Source organism: Caretta caretta, chromosome 15 (assembly GCF_965140235.1).
Source record: "Caretta caretta isolate rCarCar2 chromosome 15, rCarCar1.hap1, whole genome shotgun sequence".
Taxonomy (NCBI): Eukaryota; Metazoa; Chordata; order Testudines; family Cheloniidae; genus Caretta; species Caretta caretta.
In genome coordinates, this window is record NC_134220.1 from 26,733,099 (window position 1) to 26,756,154 (window position 23,056).

At 41.3% G+C, this 23,056-nt stretch overlaps 2 protein-coding genes across 3 annotated transcripts in view; one reads left to right on the top strand and one right to left on the bottom strand.

The window, feature by feature from the left end:
• The window catches only part of RHOF (ras homolog family member F, filopodia associated), a 48,314-nt gene extending 46,278 nt beyond the window's left edge, over nucleotides 1–2,036 (bottom strand). Inside the window, exon 1 of one of the 2 annotated variants that reach the window (XM_048821989.2) lies at nucleotides 1,083–2,036. In XM_048821989.2, coding sequence (XP_048677946.1) covers nucleotides 1,083–1,259 — 177 coding nt within the window. In that variant the 5' untranslated portion in view covers nucleotides 1,260–2,036. Of the gene's footprint in view, nucleotides 1–304; nucleotides 730–1,082 lie in introns of those variants that run through there. The other variant, XM_048821991.2, reaches the window with a different exon arrangement.
• Nucleotides 2,037–2,853: 817 nt separating this feature from the next.
• Nucleotides 2,854–23,056, top strand: part of SETD1B (SET domain containing 1B, histone lysine methyltransferase) — a 66,022-nt gene continuing 45,819 nt past the window's right edge. The window contains exons 1-6 of the mRNA XM_048821976.2: nucleotides 2,854–3,155; nucleotides 3,364–3,518; nucleotides 3,949–4,047; nucleotides 4,502–4,772; nucleotides 8,683–8,795; nucleotides 12,110–13,285. Coding sequence (XP_048677933.2) covers nucleotides 3,083–3,155; nucleotides 3,364–3,518; nucleotides 3,949–4,047; nucleotides 4,502–4,772; nucleotides 8,683–8,795; nucleotides 12,110–13,285 — 1,887 coding nt within the window. The 5' untranslated portion in view covers nucleotides 2,854–3,082. The remainder of the gene's footprint in view (nucleotides 3,156–3,363; nucleotides 3,519–3,948; nucleotides 4,048–4,501; nucleotides 4,773–8,682; nucleotides 8,796–12,109; nucleotides 13,286–23,056) is intronic.

Genomic DNA, 23,056 nt, shown 5'->3' on the forward strand with positions numbered 1-23,056 from the left:
TTACAAGCCCCTGCTCGCTTCCTTCTGCTGCTGCAAAGTGCTTTCACGAAATGGCAACCATTTTTTCCCCGAGCCTTAAAAAACAACCCCCCCCTTACTTCTCTTCTTCACTTTCCACAAGCCTCACAAAGGGGGGGGGGCGGGCAGTCACCTCCCTGCAATGATCGGAAATAGAAACAACGCTAGACACTGGGAGACACAGACGTGCTGCTGCCCCCAAACCTGACAAGAATACAGCATTGCAAAGAAGAAGCCATTACGAACCACTACCCCACCCCCTCTCACAAACAATATGGAGTACAACCTGGAGCTGCGTGCTGAAATGCCAGACAGCCTCCCGGTTTTTCCCGTGGCACGGGGCTGCAAAGGCATGATACGCTTGGTGCATTAGCAGATTTTAAAATAAAACTCAGCTGGGAGTTAGTTGCATGGGCTCAGTAGCTGCATGAAAGCACAGAACTGCTGTGAACATCAACTGCGTCACTTCTTCCCGACTGTAACAATCCAGGCTGCAAAGTGTCCCTCCTTTGGAGGCAGCCTCCCTCATTTTGGATCTATTTTCAGACCGTTTCTAAAGTAGCTGCGTCTCGTGGGGAAGGATTTTGCAGCGCATTTTAGCGAGACCTTTACAGGCTCGTTGTCACCGTTCTGAAAACAGTCCCTTTTTGTTTTTTCGCGAGCCAGATTCTTCAGTAATTAGATGGATAAACACGTAAAGGGGGTTTCCGTCTTCTAAAATCCTCCTTCATAATCTTACTGTTTGGAAATAGATATGGGGGGGGGAGAGAGAGAGAGAGAGAGCGAAGAAGAGAGGAACAATTTAACAGCCATGTAATGCCAGCATGGATCCGCAGTCTCCCTCCACAAAAAGCAGAGCTGCTAACAAGCGCTTTGTGGAGGAAAAAGAAATCACGCTCTGAAAAATATATATTAATATAGTCTGTATATGTATCGATGACACAAGAACAAGTTAGCTACCGTTTTTACAGACGATAATTAGGCTCTCTCTGTCCAGGACAATAACATTTGCTGAACAGGCCTGGGCTATCTGTTTCTCTGCAAGGGCAAAAGGGTTTACTTACCCGCTCACCACTGATGAATGCAGTTCTCAAGGTGAAGTTGTGTTGTTTAGCTTTTTTAAAACATATTTCTAAATATATAGCTATATAATCTGTATCCCCACTTCTCTGGGGAATTTGCAAGTCAAAACGTATCTTGTTAAGACATTTAAAGATCTTTATATGGCAATGGTGTAGCATCAAAAAACTATAGAAAATGTTGTCCAGTTATGTTGACTGACAGTATCCAGTTAGGACTTTTACTCGAGGCTTAAATCTAGGTTCCTGTGACAGATTTACTCTGTACATTAAAAGGACAGCCAGTGGCTTTCCAGACGACACAGAAACTCAAAAATGTTTCCCCCAAATATTTTAGTCTGTACATGTTAGTGTGAAAACACCTGGTTAACATTTACTGTTTGTAAACATTTTAAAAACATCTCTCGCTAGATATTTTGCTTTATAAATAAAATATTTTAAAAGCATAAAATTGTTTTAGCTAAACAGACAAAAAAACATAAGACATGCAAATGAAGGCTCAGAAATAAGGACAACTCCAGTAACATTAACATGAAAACTACACTTAGTAAGGACAGAATGGATTGGGTACTTACAATGTAAAAGAAAAAAAGTTTATCATAGTAAATTTTTATGCCAGAATTCACTATTCCTAAATCTATATTTAAAACGTTACCTTATAAGCACCAAAGGAGTTAATAAAAATGGCCAGGAATTAAGTGTTTAATACAGGAACTATTTTTTTAAAATTTATTGTTCAGTCATAATATAGTTATAAAGATTAAAAAACCCAAACAAAAATATGTATTTACTTATTTTTGAATTCAAAATTGTTACTGCTGACATAAGGGTGTGCCATGACCTAGTTACACAAGACAAAGATGGATTCCAAATCATAAGGAAAAATCCAAATCTTTTTTATCTTCCTTCTTCATTGAGTCCTTTAAAATGTTGTCAGACATTAATACAACACTGAGAAGTCCTGAAATGGATGGTGTGGATTCAAATAAAGTATCCCCTTTTGGAACAAAGGAAAACCCAGTTGGCCATTTAATTCCATTGCAGAAAAATGGCTGCCTGATCTGTTGGCCTCTCCTTAGCTGTCTGGTGAAAGATGTTTTTAGATCAGCGTCTAATAACTCAAGCCAAATGGAAGCTGCGCGCTGATTGGCTGCGGGCTCCTGGTGCCTTTAACCAGCCAATTACCTAACCACGGCCAAATTACAAACCAAAAGCACAAGATGAGCTAAAACAACATGAAGCCCAAAGCCAGGCGAGACGCTCCTCGCCCAGGAAAAGAGGCAAAAAGAGAGATCCCCAGCTGCCTTTCACCGCTCAAACAAAATGGAAGCTCCACGCTGATTGGCTGCTGCAACCCCAGGACCTTTAATAAGCAAAACTGCTACTTTCTCCCCCTGGTTCCCGTCCTGTGCAATGGACACATTGTAACACCGCGGCTCGCCAGCCAGCGGGGCTCGGTGGGGCTGCGGGAACACACGTAGCGGGGGGCCAGGCATACAGCCCTTCAGCCCGTGCCCCGGGCCGCCCCTGCCAGGCTCAGTGAGTGCCCCCAAACTTGTCCCACCTCTGTCCATCTTGTTTAGAAACAGTTTGCGCTAAGGTAAACGCAGCCCGCAGATTCCAAGGAATTCCCTGCATGCCATTAAAGCGGGGGGGGGCCCCCCTCCCCAGGCTCGGTCGGCTCGGGAAAATGCATGGCCCTTTATTTCGGGTGGGGAGGTGCCACGGCTCGGCGAGGCTGGGGGCTTCGCGGCGCGCTGCAGCTGCTGTGAATGTGCCTTCGGTTGAGGGCGGTTAGCCATTAGCCGAGCTCCATAGTGGTGTATTGTGGGATGCCTGAGAAGCAAGCAGAAAGCACACACACAATATGTGTTGGCTCGCAAAAAAAGGAGGCAGGAGCCTTTCAAAAGCAGTGTAATGTAACCAGCCGAATGTGAAGAGGAGCTCGCCTTTCGCTGCAAGGAGACGATCGGCCGCCTCGCTCAATGTCTTTCAAGGAGATCAAGGCAGGGGAAAAAGCCAAGCACCCAGAAGACCATGGCAAAAAACAGAGTTCAAGTGAGATTGGGTCTTCCCCCCCCCCTCCTCCCCTTTCTGTCTCTTGTCTCACGGGGGTTGTCTAAGATTTCCCCCATTTTAGAGTCTTCCTGTTTGTGTATTCCCCCCCCCCCGAGCTTTGATGGGTTTAATGGGTGATTCTTAAAATGGGATCTTTATTACATTTTTTTAAAACTTTGTGTTTTTCCCCTCCCTCCCCCCGCGCCAGGTTGGATCAACGGAATGGAGAACAGCACACAAGCCAGCACTTCTGTCGAGAAAAGAAATCACCACTGGAGAAGTTATAAATTGATTATTGACCCAGCTCTGAAAAAAGGACAGCATAAACTCTATCGTTATGATGGGCAAAATTTTAGCATGCCTGTAAGTGTCTTGTTTTTTAAAATAAATTATATACCCCGCACAAACCTCTACCTAGCCCCCCTCTCTAGCAGTCCTTGTTTAGGGGAGGTGTTGTGGGGAAAGGATTTTTTAATGCTGTAATAATTCATGTTGTAACAAATGTTGGAGGGTGGGGGGAGGAAAAGGCTCGAAAGTTACTGCCACCTGACACAATGTATTCAACTGTCAGGATCCCAAGAAGGAGCTAAAACCTGGAGCTTTATTTCTCTGTGTTTCCAATCTGTGTCTATTTCCCATTAGTATCGCAATTTGACACGTGTTTGTGTGCTTTTCTCTTCCCCTGAGGCTTCCCCTGCTTCCCTGTGGTATGCTTCCCGCCCCCCTGAAATTTCTAGCAATATTATTGATGTTTTTTGTGTGTTCTGTTTTCCCCCTCCACCCCACCTTGCAGAACTCGGGAATTGCTCCGGTGGATTGTGTCAGAGATCCCAGGATAGGAAGAATATGGACCAAAACCAAGGAGTTGGAGCTTTCTGTTCCCAAATTCAAGGTACCTGCACTAACCTTTAGGTTTAGTTTGGATTCTTGTTATTTGTCAATTGAGCTTGAGTTTGAAATAACTTAATGGGACCTTTAAATGACAGATTCGTATTAATATTATCTGGCAAACCGTTTAACAATAATCCTATTCCATAAAGAAATCAATACATCTGTCTGATAGGATCAGTTTACCTGTTTTGAGTTACAACTCTGATGCTTGATATAGCTGCTTAAAATATGTTTTTAAGATGAAAAAGTAACCATTTCCATATGAATTTCTGAGAGTGTAGAGGCTGGATTTCTCTTCAGACTGGTGTGACATTGTTTGTAGACAGTTTCTTTCCCCAGAGTTCTAAGGAGACTAACTCTATCTGTCTGTTCCAAATGATTTAATTTTCTGCTGCCAGTCTCCCTCCTGGTTCTTAATTATTTGTATTTAATTTTGTGTTTGTATAAATCTCCAGATTGATGAGTTTTACGTGGGGCCAGTGCCTCCCAAGCAGGTAACCTTTGCCAAGTTGAATGACAACATCCGTGAAAACTTTCTGACCGACATGTGCAAGAAATATGGTGAAGTGGAAGAAGTAGAGATTCTCTACAACCCCAAGAACAAGAAGCACCTGGGCATTGCCAAAGTGATCTTTGCCACAGTGAAGGGTGCCAGGGAAGCCGTCCAGCACCTGCACAACACATCAGTCATGGGCAACATCATCCATGTGGAACTGGATACAAAAGGTGGGAAGCAGAATTTAGCTTAATTCTCTGTATAGTTGCAACCCCCTGCGTCCCCTCTCTCCTCTTAAAGTGATATGCTTTTCCAGACTGGAGAGGCTGGATGATTAAAAAATACTAATAAGTGAATGTTACTCTTTTCCCATCTGCCTGTCTCTCCTTTTCTCTGGGCCACTGGAAGTCACGTGGAACTGAATGTGTTGTCTGTTGCTAGGAGACAGTCCTGTAATTTACAAAATGCTGCCATCCTGTCCATTTCATTCACTCACACTGACACCGGGTTTGGCAAACTCTGCCCTTGCCATCGCCCTCAACCCATTTCAGAATCTCTTTACAAATGCCTTGATCTAAACTGGTGACTGTTTTCAGAGGCTTAGAAATGCACTTCGAAATATGGTTGTAAAGTTTTTCCCTGTCTTAGAAACTACTATATCTTTAAAAAACACCTGACTGAACTGCGGCAGGATCCTATTTTCTGAGCTCCTGGCGTTTCACTGGTACTTAGCAACAAACCCAAGTCTGGCAGTAAAAAGTGTACAGCACTTGACACTGTGTGAGAGCACCCGTGTGTGTGTGTGTGTGTGTGTGTGTCTTCTCTCTCTTAAAGGGACAGTAACACTTTTAATCCTCAGCATAACTGAGGCACAATGGTACTACTACAGGAATTAACAGTGCAGTAACTATTCAAGTACTGAAAATATTAAAATTCTGCTTATTATTGTTTTATGTGTGTTGTTTTTTTCCCCCAAACATGCTAGTGAAGGACCTTTCTAAACATCTGGCTGAAAGCTAAAGCAGTGAAGTACACAAAACGTTACAGGCATTTATTTGTAATTTTTATTATAATTATTTATTATTATTTGCACTGTAAACATGATAATTCCAGTTTTAAGTATGTGTTGCACTGTTTATCTTCAAGAAAGAGGAAGAGCCCATGAACACCTTTCTCTCAAAGCAAAAAGTGCTTTGTTTGTCTCCGTTAATCATACAAAGTATAAAAAAATGTTTCAACAACCTTCAAGTGCAGTCAGTGTTTACATAACATTTAGTATGTAGCACGTGTTATGTGAGTATAATGGAATAATTTTTGACATTACTGCCTAAATATTAAAAGAATGCTCAGAAAAGTTTTTTAAATCATTTGCCATTATAAATAAACCGTGACTGTGAAATGCATATGCTTTGATTTTTGGGATTTAATATTTTTAGCACTATTTCATCTTAAATTGTATATCACCCTATTAATTTGAGGAAGATTAACATATACATTGAAATTGGAGCAAAAGCCACTTTCAGAATTAATAATGGGAATTAAAGTGGATTCACAGGGGGTGAAAGTAGGTATTAAGAGGTTTCAGAGTAGCAGCCGTGTTAGTCTGTATCCGCAAAAAGAACAGGAGTCCTTATGGCACCTTAGAGACTAAGGTGCCACAAGTACTCCTGGTTTTTTTAGGTATTAAGAGAGTTCTTGAGCAAGCTGATTGGAGAGTTTTCCTCAGTTTTTTGTTGATTTTATATTTCACTTTTGTAATCCTAGAACAGGTGGTCATTGCTCAAGAGCTAGGAAAGTTAACTGCATGTTAAGGTGGTGGTTTTGCACGTTTTAATTACTTTGGTGAAAATACGAAGACCTCTTAATTTTAAGTTGCACTTTCATTTTTACATATAACTCAAACTCTCTCTATGCGACTCATTTTAACCTTTTAAAAACTTGTGGCTCTTCTGGTTCTTTTAAAAGATGCAATAACACCAGCAATGCTTTGTGGTATGGCAAGATCAGTTAAAATATAATGCTAAAAATAGCGGTTGCAGCTTATGACATCTTTGGCTACACAATCTGTAATATTTATTTTACTTATCCATTTATTCCCAATATTCAGCTTTTCAAGAAGGTAGTAAAATGCACTTTTAAAAAAATTCAATATTGGATTCCAAATTTTAGCAAAATAAATGAGCATAAAAAGGAGTGCAAGAAGTGTTTTATCTGTGTATTTAATGATCAAGTGGTCAGAGCACAGGACTAGGAGCCTGGAATTCATGAGTTCAAAATTCCCACTTCTGAGATGGACTTCCTGTGTAGCTTAAAGCAATTCAGTTAACTTATCTTCCTCCATTTCTCCATCTGTAGAATGGATATATAGTTAATTACCTACCACACTACCTCTATGGGGGTAATTCAAAGCTCTGTGAAAATGAAAATACGAAGTATTTATTAATGTTTTACTGAATAAAAAGGGGAAAATGAGGAAGCTACGGTATTTGTGCTATTTAAAAAAACTAATTTTAAACTTGCTTCTACATCACAACATTGATGGCGAGTGCTATAATTTCATGTAAATTCAATATTTCAAATGCCCTGGGCCAGATCTCCAGCTGCAAATTGTCATAGCTCCATTGACTTTAACTGGGCGATGACAGTTTACCCAAGTTGAGGATCTGGCCCAATATTTATGTATGTGAAGCAGTGTTGTAAAACTGAACATTATTGAAGCCTGATAGGCAGTATTTATTCATCCAAAATTGAATTTAGTGGGCGTTTTACCTGAATAATGCAGTATCAAGCTCTTAATCTGGAGCGGATTCTTTAGACAAGTGCATTTGTAGATACTAGTTACGCACAATTATGTACGAGAATTGGGTGTTTGATCCTGCAGCACTTACTCATGTAGTCCTGTTAAGTGGGAGTACTCACTCACTTGAATACATACTGTGTGTGCGAGCTGCAGGTTCAGGCATTGGGTTTGTGCATTTTTACTGTATTTTATTTCTTTTTCAGTTATACATTACTTACTTTTTTTATTTGTAATTGAAAAGAAAAAGATTAAAAACCCTGGGTAAGAAACATCTTCTGCTGTGTTGACTTAAACTGAATTTTCAATTAAAAAAATTATTCTCACATTCTAAAAAACAAAGTACTCACCCCTCATGTAAGCAAAATTGAAAATATCTCAAAGGGTCTGACCCAGCTTCTTTTGAAATCCATGACAAACTTACTGACTGCAAAATGAGCAGGCTCAGGCTAAAAGTAAACAAACTTGTCTAATGTTAAGAAACTGTGTCTTCACTAGAATTTAGCAGCCTGAAAATGAGAGTGTTAAACACAGATATCAGTATTGCATGCAGGTTTGCATTCTGTAAAATGTTCATGCTAGGAAAGTGCTACATACACATTACACCAAAACACAGGTTAGCCAGTACCTTCTTGGAAAAGTTATAATTATTTTGTCCATTGTGTTCTATTGCATCTCATTTGTATTAATAACACCTCATATTCTATTGGAAAGGTTTATGAGGAAAAGGCTTCTAAACTGGCTACAGGTATTGTCAGAACTAGTTGTTGCATTCAGTGAGATGAAGCTTTTATAAAAGTTAGTTTTACCATTTGACACTTCTGAGAAGAGAGAGATTACTGCTCGCCAGAAAGCATGGCGCAGAAACAGAGCAGCCAAATAGAATGAGAAGAGGGGAAAAAACTACTTAGAAACCTCTCTCTCAAGGGAGCACATTAACAGAGGCTACTGTATCTTTAATTATATACATCAAGTTAAGTGTAACTACTAATGCTGGATTCTGCCCTGGCTAATTTTTTTACTGCTTTCCAGTACCTTTTCCCATTCATCTCAGCGAGGTGGCCTATTGATAATGCATTTTTTCAGATGCTGTAATTGAAGATGTGGTCATTCCCATTGTCCGAGAAGGGAGCGCCTTGCATCACTTGTCCCGCAGATTTTTAAGAAACAGTGGCTCTTACCTTAAGTGCTGCCGTGGCCTCCTTTATTGGAAAGATGTTGGCTAAAATGGGGACTATTAAGAGTGCCAGCTGGGTCTGGGGAAGGCTTAATAAAGAGACTTTCGATGTACAGTGTGTGGCTTTTTTTTTTTTTTTAATAAACTTTCATTGTGGTTTGTGCAGGTGAAACCCGTATGCGGTTCTATGAACTGCTGGTTAATGGTCTTTACACTCCGCAGACCCTTCCTGTAGGCAATGAGCAGGATGTCTCACCAACTGTGAATGAAACTCAGCAGGTACAGTTTGCTTGGATGTATTTTAATCGTACATTTCTAAAAATTTACAAGCAGACAGTGGTTGATTCAAATAGATTTTCCTATAACAAGTGATGTGTGGTATTGTTTTGTTCCATCCTGGGGTAGTTTTGTCAGTACATTTTAAAAATTACTTTAAAATTCATTATCTGTATTTAAATAAATACATTGAATTTAATAACTGGAACTTGCCACAGCAAATTTAATTCTTTAAGTATCATGCACAAATTCACGCTGTTCCTAAGTGAATATTGTGAGTGATTTGTGTCCTGTTATAAATATACAGAACCAACTAAATGCATCCTAATAACTTTAGTAATTTCTGTAATTAAGGATGCAGGGCCAAATCCATCCATCGGGTCCTCCTGTTGAATTCAGTGGAGTGACTTGCAAGGATAAACTTGGCCTCTTTTCCTTCACTGTAAAGGTTATTCTAAGCTTTTGCTAGAAGATGGGTAAGATGTGTGTTTTGAATTTTAAAGGTTAGGGTATCTTTTCTGCTTTTTTTTCTCTTAAAAATATCAGGAATGCCCATCCTGGTTCCTCTGTAGTTTTTCAGGAGGCCGTTTTATGCGTTTGAGATTTTCCCCCCACACCTTTCAAAATGAAGAGTAGAGGTGTTGTGTCTTTAACAATGACATCAGTTCTCCAAAATGGTCATTGGAATCAGTTAGTTGCCAAGAAGTTCCAAAATCAGGTGTCTAAAGTTTGGCTCTTAAGTAGTAGTCTATGTAAACATCTCTCTTGCAACTGACTGAACAGGCAGTCACCTGCTTCTTCATGGACCTCCATTTAAATTAGAGAGATTCTTTATGGGCCCACCATTGTGCGTGGAATCACCTGCTGGTTTGGAGCCATAGACTCCCAAATAAAAGTGGCCTGACTTTTCAGTGGTCTTGAGCACCCTGAGCGCCCATGGATTTCTGTCCACTTTTATGTAGGAGTCTGATTATGGATTTAGGGGCCTGACTCGAGGCATCCAGGTTTGGAAGTTTTGGCTTTAATAGTTTTAAACATTGTAGCTATAAATCTTTTCCCCCTCTCAATTGCTCACCTTTCTCTCTCTTTGATTCTTATACTGTTCTCATTTCACTAGTTCTCCAGATAGACAAGCCTTGAATACTGAATGTGAAAATCAAACTGAAAAAGAAAAAAAAAACCTATCCCCAAACTCCCTCAGAACAAAACCTTTCAGGTCATCTTTCTCCATCATAAAGAGGCCTCATTTCTTCCCCAGCAGGTCATCCTTAAATGTGGAAGAGTGGAACTGAAAGAGGTTGTGATTTGACTAGATAGCCCAGTCCTGCCAGGTGCTGAGCCTCCGCTGTTGGGCACCTTTCACTCCCAGTGATTTCAGAAGGAGTGGATGGTGCTCAGCATTTCACAGGGAGGTGCTTATTGCCTCGTTACAGATGATCCAAAATGAATGTGTACACTTCTACTATTATGGGTTGGTTTTCACAGTTATTAATGAGACATCTAATTGCTTCATCATTTTTTGTTTACATCAGTCACCACCATTATTGTTGATTAAAAGGCTTGCAATTTATTATACAATATTATCCTGACTCAATTTTTTTGGGGTGACCCACAGAACAGTAATTCTGGTGAGTCCTTCAGTTAATGTCTACCAGATTCTGCCAAGACACTGCTAATGTGCTGTAGTAATTCCAGTAGAGTAGCTTGAAATGTCTTGATTTGCCTCTTTTCCTCCTGTTTCAGCAGTAAAGGTCAGCTGATCTGCCCGCTCCCTCCTTACAGCCCTCCCTCACTCAGGGCCTGATCCAAAGCCTATTGAAGTCCATGGAAAAACTCCCATTGACTTCAGTGGGCTTTGGATCTGGCTCTTACGTTGCCCTTGGCTGGGAGTGCGCTCTTGACTCTCACCTGCAGGCAATAAAATATCCAGGGAGTTGATACACAAATTAATTATAGGAGGAGTAAGTCTGACCTAAGCTGCCTTTGTAACCTTTGGAGGAGGGGGTGGCGTGAGGAAGAGAAAGTTTAACTGCCAGATCTTTATGGTCTGCAACAGTCATACCATGCAAAAAATAACTACATCTGCAAGTGTGTTTGTGTCAGTGTATCAGACAGTTGGGTGCTGCACAAAACCCGACAGTGCTGCTGATTCTGTGGAGCCACTGGCATGCAAATTTTAATTAAAAAAGTAGCAGATAACTTTTAAATAGGATCTTCAAAAACTATTACTTCACTGCGACCTCAATAACATCTTCTCTGTTTTTTGGTTGGTTGTTTTTATTGTTGCTGTGTTAGAGCTCAGACCATCTCTTGCTGATGTGCAAGGGATTTAGACTAGGTAACTCTCTTTTGCCTATCCACATTACTGAACATTGATTTTGGCATGATGCTGATATTACTCATCATTGTTTGCGGGGTCTTTCTTTCTTTTTCTTTTTCTTTTTCTTTTTGTTACTGGCTTCAAGCTTTAATTGGCTTGTTTGGATAAACCCCTCGGTGTGCCTTTGAAGTAAATTTCATTGAGATCTATTATTTGGCTGTTCTGCAAGGTTCATGTTTTTTAGTTTTTAGATTCCATAGCTGGAAACATTCTACCTGATCCTTGTCTTTGTGAAGTTTCTGTTTAACTTTTGTTTGTTTGTTTGCAGTTCAGACACAACCTCTTTACATATAGTAGATTGACTCTTCTGCTAGAGCTTAACGTGTGACAGGTGGGGAGATCAGGGGTCTGAGCTGACAATCAGACCAACAGAAAGCCCCATTGACTTCCACAGGTTCTGTACTTGCATACAGATCTACTATGTGGAACTGATTGCAGATGTGGAGCCAGTGTGTATGTATACGGTCTGATTTAATATGAGTATGGTCTGATACGTAAACTAGCTATTTGGGTCCCTTCATGCTGTGTAAAATAGTCTTAATCTTTTGGTTTCAATGGTACTCTTTCATTCTCTTCTCTAGTTACATTCAAAAACTGACAGAATTTTTTATTTTATTTTCAGTATTCTTGATGTCTCATATTCACCTGATTCTCTTGACCTTTAACATTGCTGCTAAAGAATAAATAGTATTTGCCCATTTCCTTTACTTCCTCTCCTACAGACTTTTTAAACTAAAATAACTGCCTACATATTTCAGTGGATAATTATTTGTGCATGACTTGGTTTTCAGAGCTACAAGCACCCCCTACTGCCATGGAACTCAATGGGAAGTCTTGGTGCTCAGCTTCTCAGAAATTCAGACAAATAGTTTTTGAATGTGTGTGTGCGTGTGTGTATATCTATATATATTATTTACTTTTATTTTATTTTTTATAGTTGACTGATTCTGTAAAACGTCTGAAAGACAGTAACCTTTCTTCTGCGGGATCATCCATTACCCCAAACAGTAGCACCCCGTTTTCCCATGATACAGCCTATTCCAGCTGTCGGCAAGACACCCCAAATTCGTATAGCCAGTATACCCCACAGTCCCAAGGAACCCCGCTCACCCCACGACTGGGGACTCCGTTTTCCCAAGATTCAACCTATTCCAGTCGTCAAACGACACCAGCTTACCATTACGGACAGGACTCTGGGTATAAACCCAGGAGACATGAAACAAAATTTACAGATGCCTACAATAGACGACCAGGACATCACTATGTCCATAACTCTGCAGGTGTTTACAGAGGGTCAGAACATCAGTTTAGCACGTTCAAGTCTCATCAGCAAGAGCCAGTACAATATTCTCACACTCCTCCCTTGAGTCACTCGGGTTCTTCAAGTTATAAATCTGCCTTCTCTCCATACCAAGCACCAGCTGTATTTCCCCCATCTGATGAACAGCAGTATCCCCAAACTTCCAGAGACACTGAGTACCGGAGACCTGCACCACCTCCAGCTGAGATCTTAATAGAAGGTAGTGCTGCTACTAATATTGATTTTGTTCCTGTGAAAGAAAAACAGGAGGAACTCCCATCCCTGCCGCAGTCAAACTGTCTTACCGAACAAAGTACAGCATCCTTCTCTCAGACTCCAGAAAGGAGTGAGACGCCTGGCACCCCAACCATGGAGTCTGAAATGCAGCATAACAGTTTAGACTCGAGGATTGAGATGCTCTTGAAAGAGCAGAGAACAAAGTTACCTTTTCTCAACGAACATGATTCGGACAATGAAATCCGAATGGAAGGTAGCCCTATCTCTTCCTCCTCCTCCCAACTTTCTCCTATCCCATTGTATGGCTCTAACTCTCAGCCCAGTTATAGAGGTCAAACCCCATCCTCACGTCCCTCCAGCACTGGCTTGGAGGACATTAGTCCGACACCGTTACCAGATTCTGATGACGACGAGCCAATCCCTGGGACAGCTACTCTGAGTCAGAATTCAAGAGGAACGTCAGAGGCAAGTATGACTCCTATTGATCAGCTGAGTAGGACATCCAAAGCTGAGACTTCTGAGACTAAAGAAATGCTGCCTGGTGACCAGACGCCAACATCAGAAAAAATGGATGAGGTAAGAGAGAGAGAGAGAATTCAGATAAGCTACATGAATGTCTATGTGACTAGAACAAGGTAGAGCATGTACTCTATTCAGAAAGTGGTCTTTAAAAACTGCTGTGGTTTTTTTGAGCCAGGGTGGTTTTAGCCAGGTTTGACTCAGGGAGTTGGTAATGGGTTAGATGTGACATGAGCTGATGGTCTTAGTCCAGTTCCTGGTTAACAGGCATCCCTATTTCAAGAACAACCCCTGTAATTGGTAGTTTCATGTAGGGAGCTCTATGATTGAATAGTCGATAGAAACTGAATTCCCCCTTGGGGGTGCTCGTTCCAGCTTCGGGTTGAAGCTTATTGGTGAGACTGTGTGGAAATTTGCATTACCACTGCTCGTGCATGTACTGTCCTGTGGATCAACAGATTCTTGAGTCACCAGAGCTGTCAGTCCAATACCGCTTGCCAGCTCTGACGTCCCTTTTAAAAAATACATCTACTTTGGTAGTTGTCACATTGTTTATTCCATCAGGTGTGAACAGGAAACAGTTGTTGGGTTCTAACATACTCTTTCCTTAAGCGATTTAGACGAGAGGTAACTGACCTACTGGGGATGTGTTCCACTGAGTCTTCCAACAATAGAGCACAGCCTGCTGCCTCTAATGGAGCATTTGGGGATGAAGGACATCAAGAGCTTAACTATATGGAATGCTGCCAGCAGACAGAGAGTGCATTGCAGTGGGTGTTTTATTTGGTATTTCAATTGAAACAAATGTGAGTAACATACTGTAATGTACATTTGAGTCCCAGTATAACACGTCACTGACAGTCAAAATATATATCTTCACAAGTGCCTGACCCTTCTATTCAGTACTGTTTATAACCGGATCTCAAGCAGATGAAATTATTATAATTTGAGTGCAAGGAAAAATCACATTCAGGGAGACATCTAATGTTCTAGATTGGTGCTGTCTAATAAATGAACACTGTGTAAAAGATAATTGTTTATTTATAAAACATTTCTGTAATTAAACTGGCAGAAAATACTTCCCTGCTCCGGTAAACAGTTGCTTCATTTCCACCCTAGAAGTGGCTGCATTTCAGCAGCAGGTGCAGCATTCCTGGGCATCTGTGGTTTGCAAAGTGCTTTGAGATTGTTTGGGTGAAAGGCACTACAATCATCAGATCACACATTTTAAAATGTTAAATAAGGCTAATAGGAACATTCTCCTGAGATCTATTTTTTATGCCTAAATGATGACCGATACTTTGTGTTTTGTAAGTAAGTACATGTTCAAATCTTTTTGAACTTGGACGTGCCGGTCCAGCTTTAGAAGCAGCTTAACCACTTGGTGTGCCCCCATTCTCTTTATAGGCTGACACAGTCTCCACCCCCCTGGTAACAGGACTGCAGAGGAGAAAACTCTCTGATACATGTTTACTTTGGGGCCCCAGTCTTGGTTGGGAAGTGGGTTTTAAACCAGAAGACATTCCCTGCAGGATTGAGAGAGGATATTTTTGAAAAACCCACGTTTTGTGACTTGCTTGTTCACAGATGGAAACTCTGCATGATCTGTTGGGCATTATGGGCTTGAATCTGCTTTCTTTTAACAACGAGCATTTCAGCACATTTTAAAAATGGGATGAATGCCAGTGTAATAGTTTGGGATCGGGGACTTTCTACAACTGCAATGTTAATGTCCCTTACCGGCCTCAGAGGAGTTCCCGGTATATTGTATTAACAGATTGTAATATGGGACAACAGTGTGCAGAAGTTGAAGCCTGTGATTAATCTTAGTCTTCCCTTAACGAGTTACCAGTGTCAGAAGTTTGTCTCCACAACTCTGTTGCACAAAATGGAATATGTTCTAAAAGCCTATTTAAAAGTCAAAAAGTTGTTAACAGTATCTCAAAACCTATACTCCCTGCTGTTGTAGACTTCTTACACAGAGGTATTCTATTTTTTTAATTCTTAGAGCTGTTTGTTCAGAACCTGCTATTATTTACAAAATCACCCTACAACTATTCCAGTGCGTTTAAAAAAATGTATGTGCCTTTCACTGCTCCTTTATGATGTGTGAGCTGGGTGCTTTTTTGCTTCTCTCCCCCCAGTGACCACCCCCTCCCAGCTTTCCACAAACTAGGTTCTGGCTACCCTCCCTTTTGCTGAAGGATTCTTTGAAGGACCGGAGTTGAATAGCGACTCCACCGGAGGCTGAAATTTGAGTTGTAGCTTTCCAAACTTCAAGTGAGTCAGAAAGGAGTATTGAGTCTTGGGCTGGGAAAGCTGCCGCTCAGGCATCAGCCTATTGTGATGTTTCTGTTCAGCTCCAGTCCTTCAAAGAATCCTTCAGCAAACAGGAAAGCCAGGACCTAATATTTCTAATGTGTGAGGGGGAAGAGCAGAGCCAAAATTAATATTTGGGTGGGGAGGGGCCTGTAGTAGCCATCTTTCTGTCTTAAAGAAGCAATAAAGGGCAGATACTTGGAACCTCTGTTTCCTTCATAATTCACTTTTAAAGTGTCTGAATGTGTATTGATATACAGTCTGAGTGCACGCTCTATCTGTACACATGTGGACTGTGATGTCTCAATATTTGTAATAATAATACCCCCCAAAAAAGGTAGCAGGGAAGTTTTCATTTAAGGTGGCAGCAGTTTTTAATGCGCCTAATCCTGCTTCTGCCAAAATGAATGGGAGTTTTGTCAATGGGAACAGGGTTTGGCTCTACTTCAGAATTGCTGTTACGCAGTCACTCTTATTCTCTAGGGAAAGCACCATGTACCCTGCATAAAGGCAGGAAACCCAGAGTTGCAATTGCAGAGGTTAAAATGAAGAGAGTGAGGCTGGTCCCTCATTAACCACTCTACAAGACACCCGAGTTTGATTCCAGGATCTGGCCTGACTTTTTGAGCATGGCAGTGTGTTTGGCTCTGAGAAAGGGAATGCCATGCTTCTGTCAGCAGCACCTACCCGTGGCTAATCTCAGGATAGTGATTATGGGCTCCAAAGAAAGTCCTGTTAAGCTTCCCTTGGCTGAAAGAAAGCAGCTAAGAAGCAGAGCCTAAAGTGGAGATGAAATGTGGGCTGGGGGAAAGAGGGGGGCAGAGGGGGAAGGAAGGGATCCTCTTACAAAGAGCACATGCAAGAATTTGAGAGAACCTGTAGAGCTCATTCAAACTAGTCTTGAGTACGGGAATGAAAACTGGGGAAGTGAAATAGAGTTTAGTTAAAATTTTATTTTAGCAAGATTCCATAGGTAACACCAAGCAAAGTCTTTTGCCCTGCCTAACTGAGCGACAGTGAGGAAGGTGTAATCCTATCAAGCTCTTTCCAAAAAAAAAAAACCCCAAAACAATCTTTCTGTGTGTGGGATTTCAGAAGCGCAAGAGTTAAATATGTAACGTTTGACGTTTTGACATCCCATTTGAGCCGGGTCTTGTTTTTGCTTGGGGCCTACTACAGGAAGAGGCCCTGCATGTGCATATTGGGGAGGACGGTAGGATCAGAACAAGTCACTTTGTTTTATATTGATGGTGCCTTTTGTGTTCCAGCGTATGAAGACTTTAAGCTTTTTTTTTTGTTAAGAGCAGCTTTTTTTTATGATAAGAATGTCATCTGATTAGCACTTCACTTATTAGGAAATACTTTTATGTTGGTGATCAACAGCCTACCAACTGTCCTTGTAAATTGCCTAAGCACCTAGATATCAGAGTGATGGGTGCCTTATAAATGCCTAAGATGATCATGAAAATAGGACGACTCTGGAATAATGAAGAGACTATTGCTCTGCTCTGTACTTTACTTGCTGTGAGTTTTAGTCAAGGGGTTTGTGACACAAATGGAGATTACACAATATGCAGTTGTCTTGAGGACACCTAAAAACTGCTGATGAAACCAGCTCCAAGAGCAAACTTTGTTTTTATGCAGTGGCACAGGTTTTCTTTCAGTTGATGCTGAGATGTGTTGTCACAGGACCACAGTTACTTTATTTTATAATTTTTTTGTAGAGACTTTCTAGATCTAAAATTATAGATCAGCATAAATTGAAAGGAGCCAAATGCATCTCTAGTTAAGCTCCACCGGAGTCACTGGAGTTCCACCCAGCATGAATTTGCCCTATGTATTTAAATGTATTTGAGCTTTTGTTCCTCCATAGTTGTGCCTAGACTTTGGAAAATTTACCATGGAGCCGACCTGAAGAAGAGCTGTGTGTGCTTGAAAACTTGTCTCTTTCACCTCACCCACCTTGTCTCTGTAAAAATATCAGACAGGCCAGTTCCATTGTACCTCCCTAATTCCCCTCCTCAGTTTTAACTGGATATGGCATTTTCCTCCCCTCCTGTTCTAACGTACTGCAGAGAGTTGTGTGCTGTCAAACAGCAGCTACATTCGCACCCTAGAGTTGGTTGCATTTCAGTAGCTGTTGAATGGATTCCTAGGAAACGTAGATCTAAATTTGCCTTTAGCGGTAGTGACCGTGCAGGGGAGCAAAGCAAGGCCATCTGTGCTTCTAGTACTAGAACCATCGTGCCAGTGAAGGGGGGCCGCAGGAGCACTCGTAGCCAGCTACGCCTTGCTGCTCCTTTGTAAAAGGGTGCGTGAGCTGCCTGGGAAACTCTCTCTTGATCAGGGAGTGTGGCCCATACCTTCTTGGAGCTATGCTGCACTGTGCAGGCAAGAACCAGCCCCCCTGCCTATGGTTCAAAAGGTGAAGATCTTTAAGTGCTGCTGAGTGGGGTGGAAGAGACACCCCCCCCCCCATATCGTCTTTTCCCCATTCTCATTCCCACTCAACCCACGGCATGATCTGGCTCATCATATGTTAACTGCTTGGAGAGCCTTTAAATACACAATGCTGTATAAAAGAATATAAACAATGATTCGGTTCATATTTGTTGAGGCTGGATGTTTCTGACGTATCCTTTTCTGTAAGGCACAGAAGTTTTAATTCAAGGTAAAAAGAAATGTAAATGCACATTGAGGCTGAGAATTTAAAACCAAAGAGCCAGGAAATTCAGAGCTATGGTTTCCACAGTAGCAGTGTCTTAGTCCTCATGCCCATAAATAGCTGTGTGAACTGTTATGTATGTGCATTATATGTATGCGCACCTGGGACCCCATTTACAGTTAGAATAGGAACCATCATCTCTGGACGAGGTAATTGTGGGGGAAAGTTGCGCTGAATTTCCTTGTGCTAATTAAAGATGAAATAACCCTGAGAGCTGTGACTTACTGCCCAGTCTCTCACACACACAGTGTGTGAGTCAAATGAAACAGAAATGTTCTCGAGCGCTGAGGTGTCTAGAATGCGATCATGCTTCACAGAACCTGTTCATAATCGAAATAGGTACATGTTGTGACCATTAATTTCCATCTCTGCAGCCAGCCAATGTCAGTGTAGCAGAGTCTGGGACAGTAGCTCTGTTGTATATGTGCATTATGTCACTTATGCTAAGCTTGTGCAATGTAAGCGGTGAGAGAGAGCTACTTAAACTATGGATTCCGTTCTGTCATTTTTTACTCAAACAAAGCGCCTCATAGAAGACATTGTTACTGGAGGATTGAACCCTAGGAGTGTAAGGCTACTCAAGGGAAGGCAAATACCCAAATCCATTAAAAGATTATTTAAACAGGACGTTACATTTGTCTCTTTCAAATCCTCAGGGGCCTCTTCATTTCCAAGTGTGGGTCTACTGTGAAAACAGACGATGTAAAATCATTTTATTTGAATGTGCTCCTTGAGAAAGGTTCTGCTCCTGTGTAGAGGGTGACCAGATAGCAAGTGTGACAAATGGGGGCACTATTTTCTCAGCGGGGGGGTGCACGGATAGTTGCCTATATAAGACAAAGCCCCTACTATCAGGACATCTGGTCACCCTAGGATGGGAGCCACCGCAGCAGCATATAGGGACCATAAATAGCCCTCAAAAGGGCTAAGGGAGAATTCCCACCCTCATCCTGGCACAGACACTCAGTACTCTAGCCACACTTAAAACTCAGGGTAGAGGGCATGCTAGGGGCAGGATCATGCCCCCAGGTGCTAGGGGGGGATTCTGAACTGCCCCAGGCTGCGGAGCAAACCAGAGGCCGCCCTGACGAGGCTGTTGTAAATTGATGGTTGTGCTGGCTTCTGAAGCAGTGTGGAATTCTGAGGGTGCAAAAATTGCTTAAATGAAAGCCACCTTTTCCCTCCCCCAGAGCCTCCTGGAGGCCCAGCACAGGATTTCAACCTTTGTGTGGATTTGCAAAAAGAAAAGGAGTACTTGTGGCACCTTAGAGACTAACCAATTTATTTGAGCATGAGCTTTCGTGAGCTCATGCTCAAATAAATTGGTTAGTCTCTAAGGTGCCACAAGTACTCCTTTTCTTTTTGCAAATACAGACTAACACGGCTGTTACTCTGAAACCTGTGTGGATTTGGTGTCCCGTCAGCTGCTCTGAGTGACGAAAATGAGCTGTTACCAGTTTATACGCCTGCAGAGACAGTATGGCTAAGAGAGTGAAATGGACGGGCTCTCTTCCTCGTACAGTCTTGGATTTGTTTACTAACTTCCAGTTGGTCCCTTCTATGAAACCTCATTGAAGGCAAAGGAGTTGCACAATTGTTACCTTCAGTCAAAATTTGGTCTGTAGAATCCATATTATTGGTGATGGTGCGAGAGAGAGACCAACTTGATTCTCACATACCTGGTTGCATTTGCAGGGGGGGTAGTTATGAAAATAGTAACTTGCTTATGAACAGAGCACATTTGATATGGAGTTGGAGAGAGATGACAAACCTGGAACTAAAAAGAAAAGGAGTACTTGTGGCACCTTAGAGACTAACCAATTTATTTGAGCATGAGCTTTCGTGAGCTACAGCTCACTTCATCAGATGCATACCGTGGAAACTCTGAAACCTGGAACTGCATTTTTTTACAGTCACTTTTCAGAGTAGAACTACATAGGACTGGTCAGAACTTCAGTTTGGTTATGTAAGTACATAGTGTATTGTGTTCATACATACATATATGCATGGATAAACATGTTTTTAAATGAAGAAATATTTCACTAGATTTTTATACATAGCCTTGATACTGAAACAGAAGAACAAAAGAACACGTGTCTTGTTAGTAACAAAACTAGAAATGGTGAAATACTTGAGTCTGACTGAAAAATAGAAAGCATATTGTGGTTGAGAGGTCCAGTGCTTCTTTCATTATCTGGTGTCATGCTAGGACTCTGAGGCTTTTAAAGTTTGCATATCTAATATAAGTGACATTTTCATACCCTTTTATAAATCACTGTTGCTGGTTATATATCCTCTTCTAATTCAGTTTTCTCTCAGTTTTACCGTATGTGGTTTTCTTAACATTTTCAGCCATTTAAAGGAATGGCTATATATTATTCCTATTTAAATAATAAGTAAGAATACTGCTCAGAATTTGCATGGTGAAATCTGTAGAAGTTCTGATACTCAAGGTCATACTGCAGCTTTTAAAGCTGTGTGTGTGTGTGTGAGAGAGAGAGAGTGGGGGTGCGCCATTTTACAGTGCAAGTCCCAATCCACCAGCATTGTTCCTAGAGAAGCATGCCCCAATTGGCAACTCTGCCACCCTTTCCAGGGATGCAACGTGCAGTCCTTTAATACCCAACTAGAGTTGCTTGTTGGTATAGAGGTATGAGGCTGTGGTCCTGCCACTTGTCAAATAGCTATGGTCCATAGGGGATAATATCAGGGAGCAGAGACTTTGCTTCTCAAGGGATTTATGACCAACGCAATAGCTGGTGAATGGTCCCTGTTTTATATATGTCTAAATCCTGCTTTTCACAAATGTGACCATGCATAGAGGCAAAGCAGTGTGAGCTGTGTTTCTGGTACTAGAATCATCCTGCTAGTAAAGGGGGCCAGAGGAGGACACTGCCCAGCACACTTTGCTGATCCTTTGACCAACTCCTGTACAAGGACATTGTGGGGGGGAGACTCTTATGCTGCCTTCTCCTCCCTTTTCTCTTGTGCTCCTGTGCAGGGTTTGGGTATGTCTTAGCCCCAGAATATCTTAGGGGCTTATTAAAAATGCTTGACTGTTATTTTTGGCGTTTTAATTTCTGCTTTTTGTAAATAGTACTTTCTCTAGACCTTTGTTCCCATCAAAGTTCAGCCATTAGTTGTGATGTTATTGATATTTGATTCTCTTAAATGCATGTGGTGAGGTTTCGTATTATAATAATGTATACCTTCCCCAAGAATTCCTTCAGTTTCTCCAATTCATTATATGCCCAATTGTCCTCAGCACTTGGTGATAGTGGAAAGTGACCAAGTGAAAGCAAACAAATTACTTGGTAAAAGTGTGTGGCAAAATGAATGGCATTGAAAAATCATGCCAGTGTATTAGGTAATCTGTAGAAATATTGAGAAAATAATTGCTGTTGACATATTGTGCTATGCTGCCTGCTGCCAGCATTAATCTCTCAGTGATTTTTAAGAGAACCGAGAAGCCACTGTGCTCTATGTTCGGAGTGCCCTGTCTGTCTGTCACACATAGAGCAATAGATTGACTCGTACATATTCACATGTTCAGTTGCTGTTGCCTTCCCTGATGTACCCTGAAAAAAGCTTATGCTCAAATAAATTGGTTAGTCTCTAAGGTGCCACTTGTACTTCTTTTCTTTTCCTAAAAAAACAGTTAATGAGTAGGACTTATGCACACGTCAGTTGCAGGTCATGCCTGCGCCCCATGAACTTTGGTTTTCGGTTTGGGGCTTAGTTTGTACCTAGCGCAGCAAAGGCAAAACTCAAAAGGAAACCATTGAGTTCGTTAAACCCTGTGCATGTCATACCTGGGCACAAGAGTTCGTTTGATCCAGACTGCTGTCTCAGGTTTTGTTATAAAACTGCCAGTTGATCTTTTGTAAATGTTTTGCCCGTCCAGGGATAAGTTTTTGGTTTAGGTGACTATAAAAGATTGGGAGGCTTAAAAAAAAGTTTCTTTTCAAAAATTTATTTGTTTAGCCTTGGCAATGTGATTGTGCTTTAGAATGTACAGAAATAAAGAAGTGCCTGTTCTGTAAAGATTACAGTGTAGAACACTGGCACATAAAAGTCAAGATGCACTAGGAAATCTAGAGGTGGTGAGTTGGATTTTTTAATGTGCTCCTCCCCTAACTTATCATAAAATCACTTCTTATAGTTTTTGCAAAAGTGAATTTTTAGGAGTGATTTCAGTTAAGGGAAGTTGATGGGTTGGCATCCTGAGATCATTCTATGCATAAAGGACAGCATGAACAATGCACAGAGACAGGAATGAGAGAAGGAAATGAAACCATTAGGTTTCATTTCTCTGTTTGAACCTGGAGCTGGCAGAGTTTCTCCTGGTTTAGAGGTTTGGTTGCAAAAGGGTCACACTGCTGTAATAAAATTGCCAATTTCACATTTTATGATTCTGATATTTTGACTTATGCATTTTGTTGGTGGGATTTAGGTTTAATGTGTATTCATTTTGATGTAATGTAGGTTTATACCTCCTGTGGAGGTGATGAACATATGATAAATACAATTTATCATGATTCTTTGACCAGCAGCTCTCCTCATTTACCTACTATCCATGAAGTAGGTTGATGGCAGAGCTAGAGAGAGAACCCAGGAGTCCTGAGTCTGCAGCTTTAATCAGGAGCCTGGGAGTGAGAGACAGTCAGACATTTTCTACACTTCTTTCTGGAGAAAGCTTAATATAATTCAGGGCAAGGATCGCATAACTGTGTTTTTGTTCAAGAAATGTGTTCTTTTCACATGACTATATGGGATTGTAATGC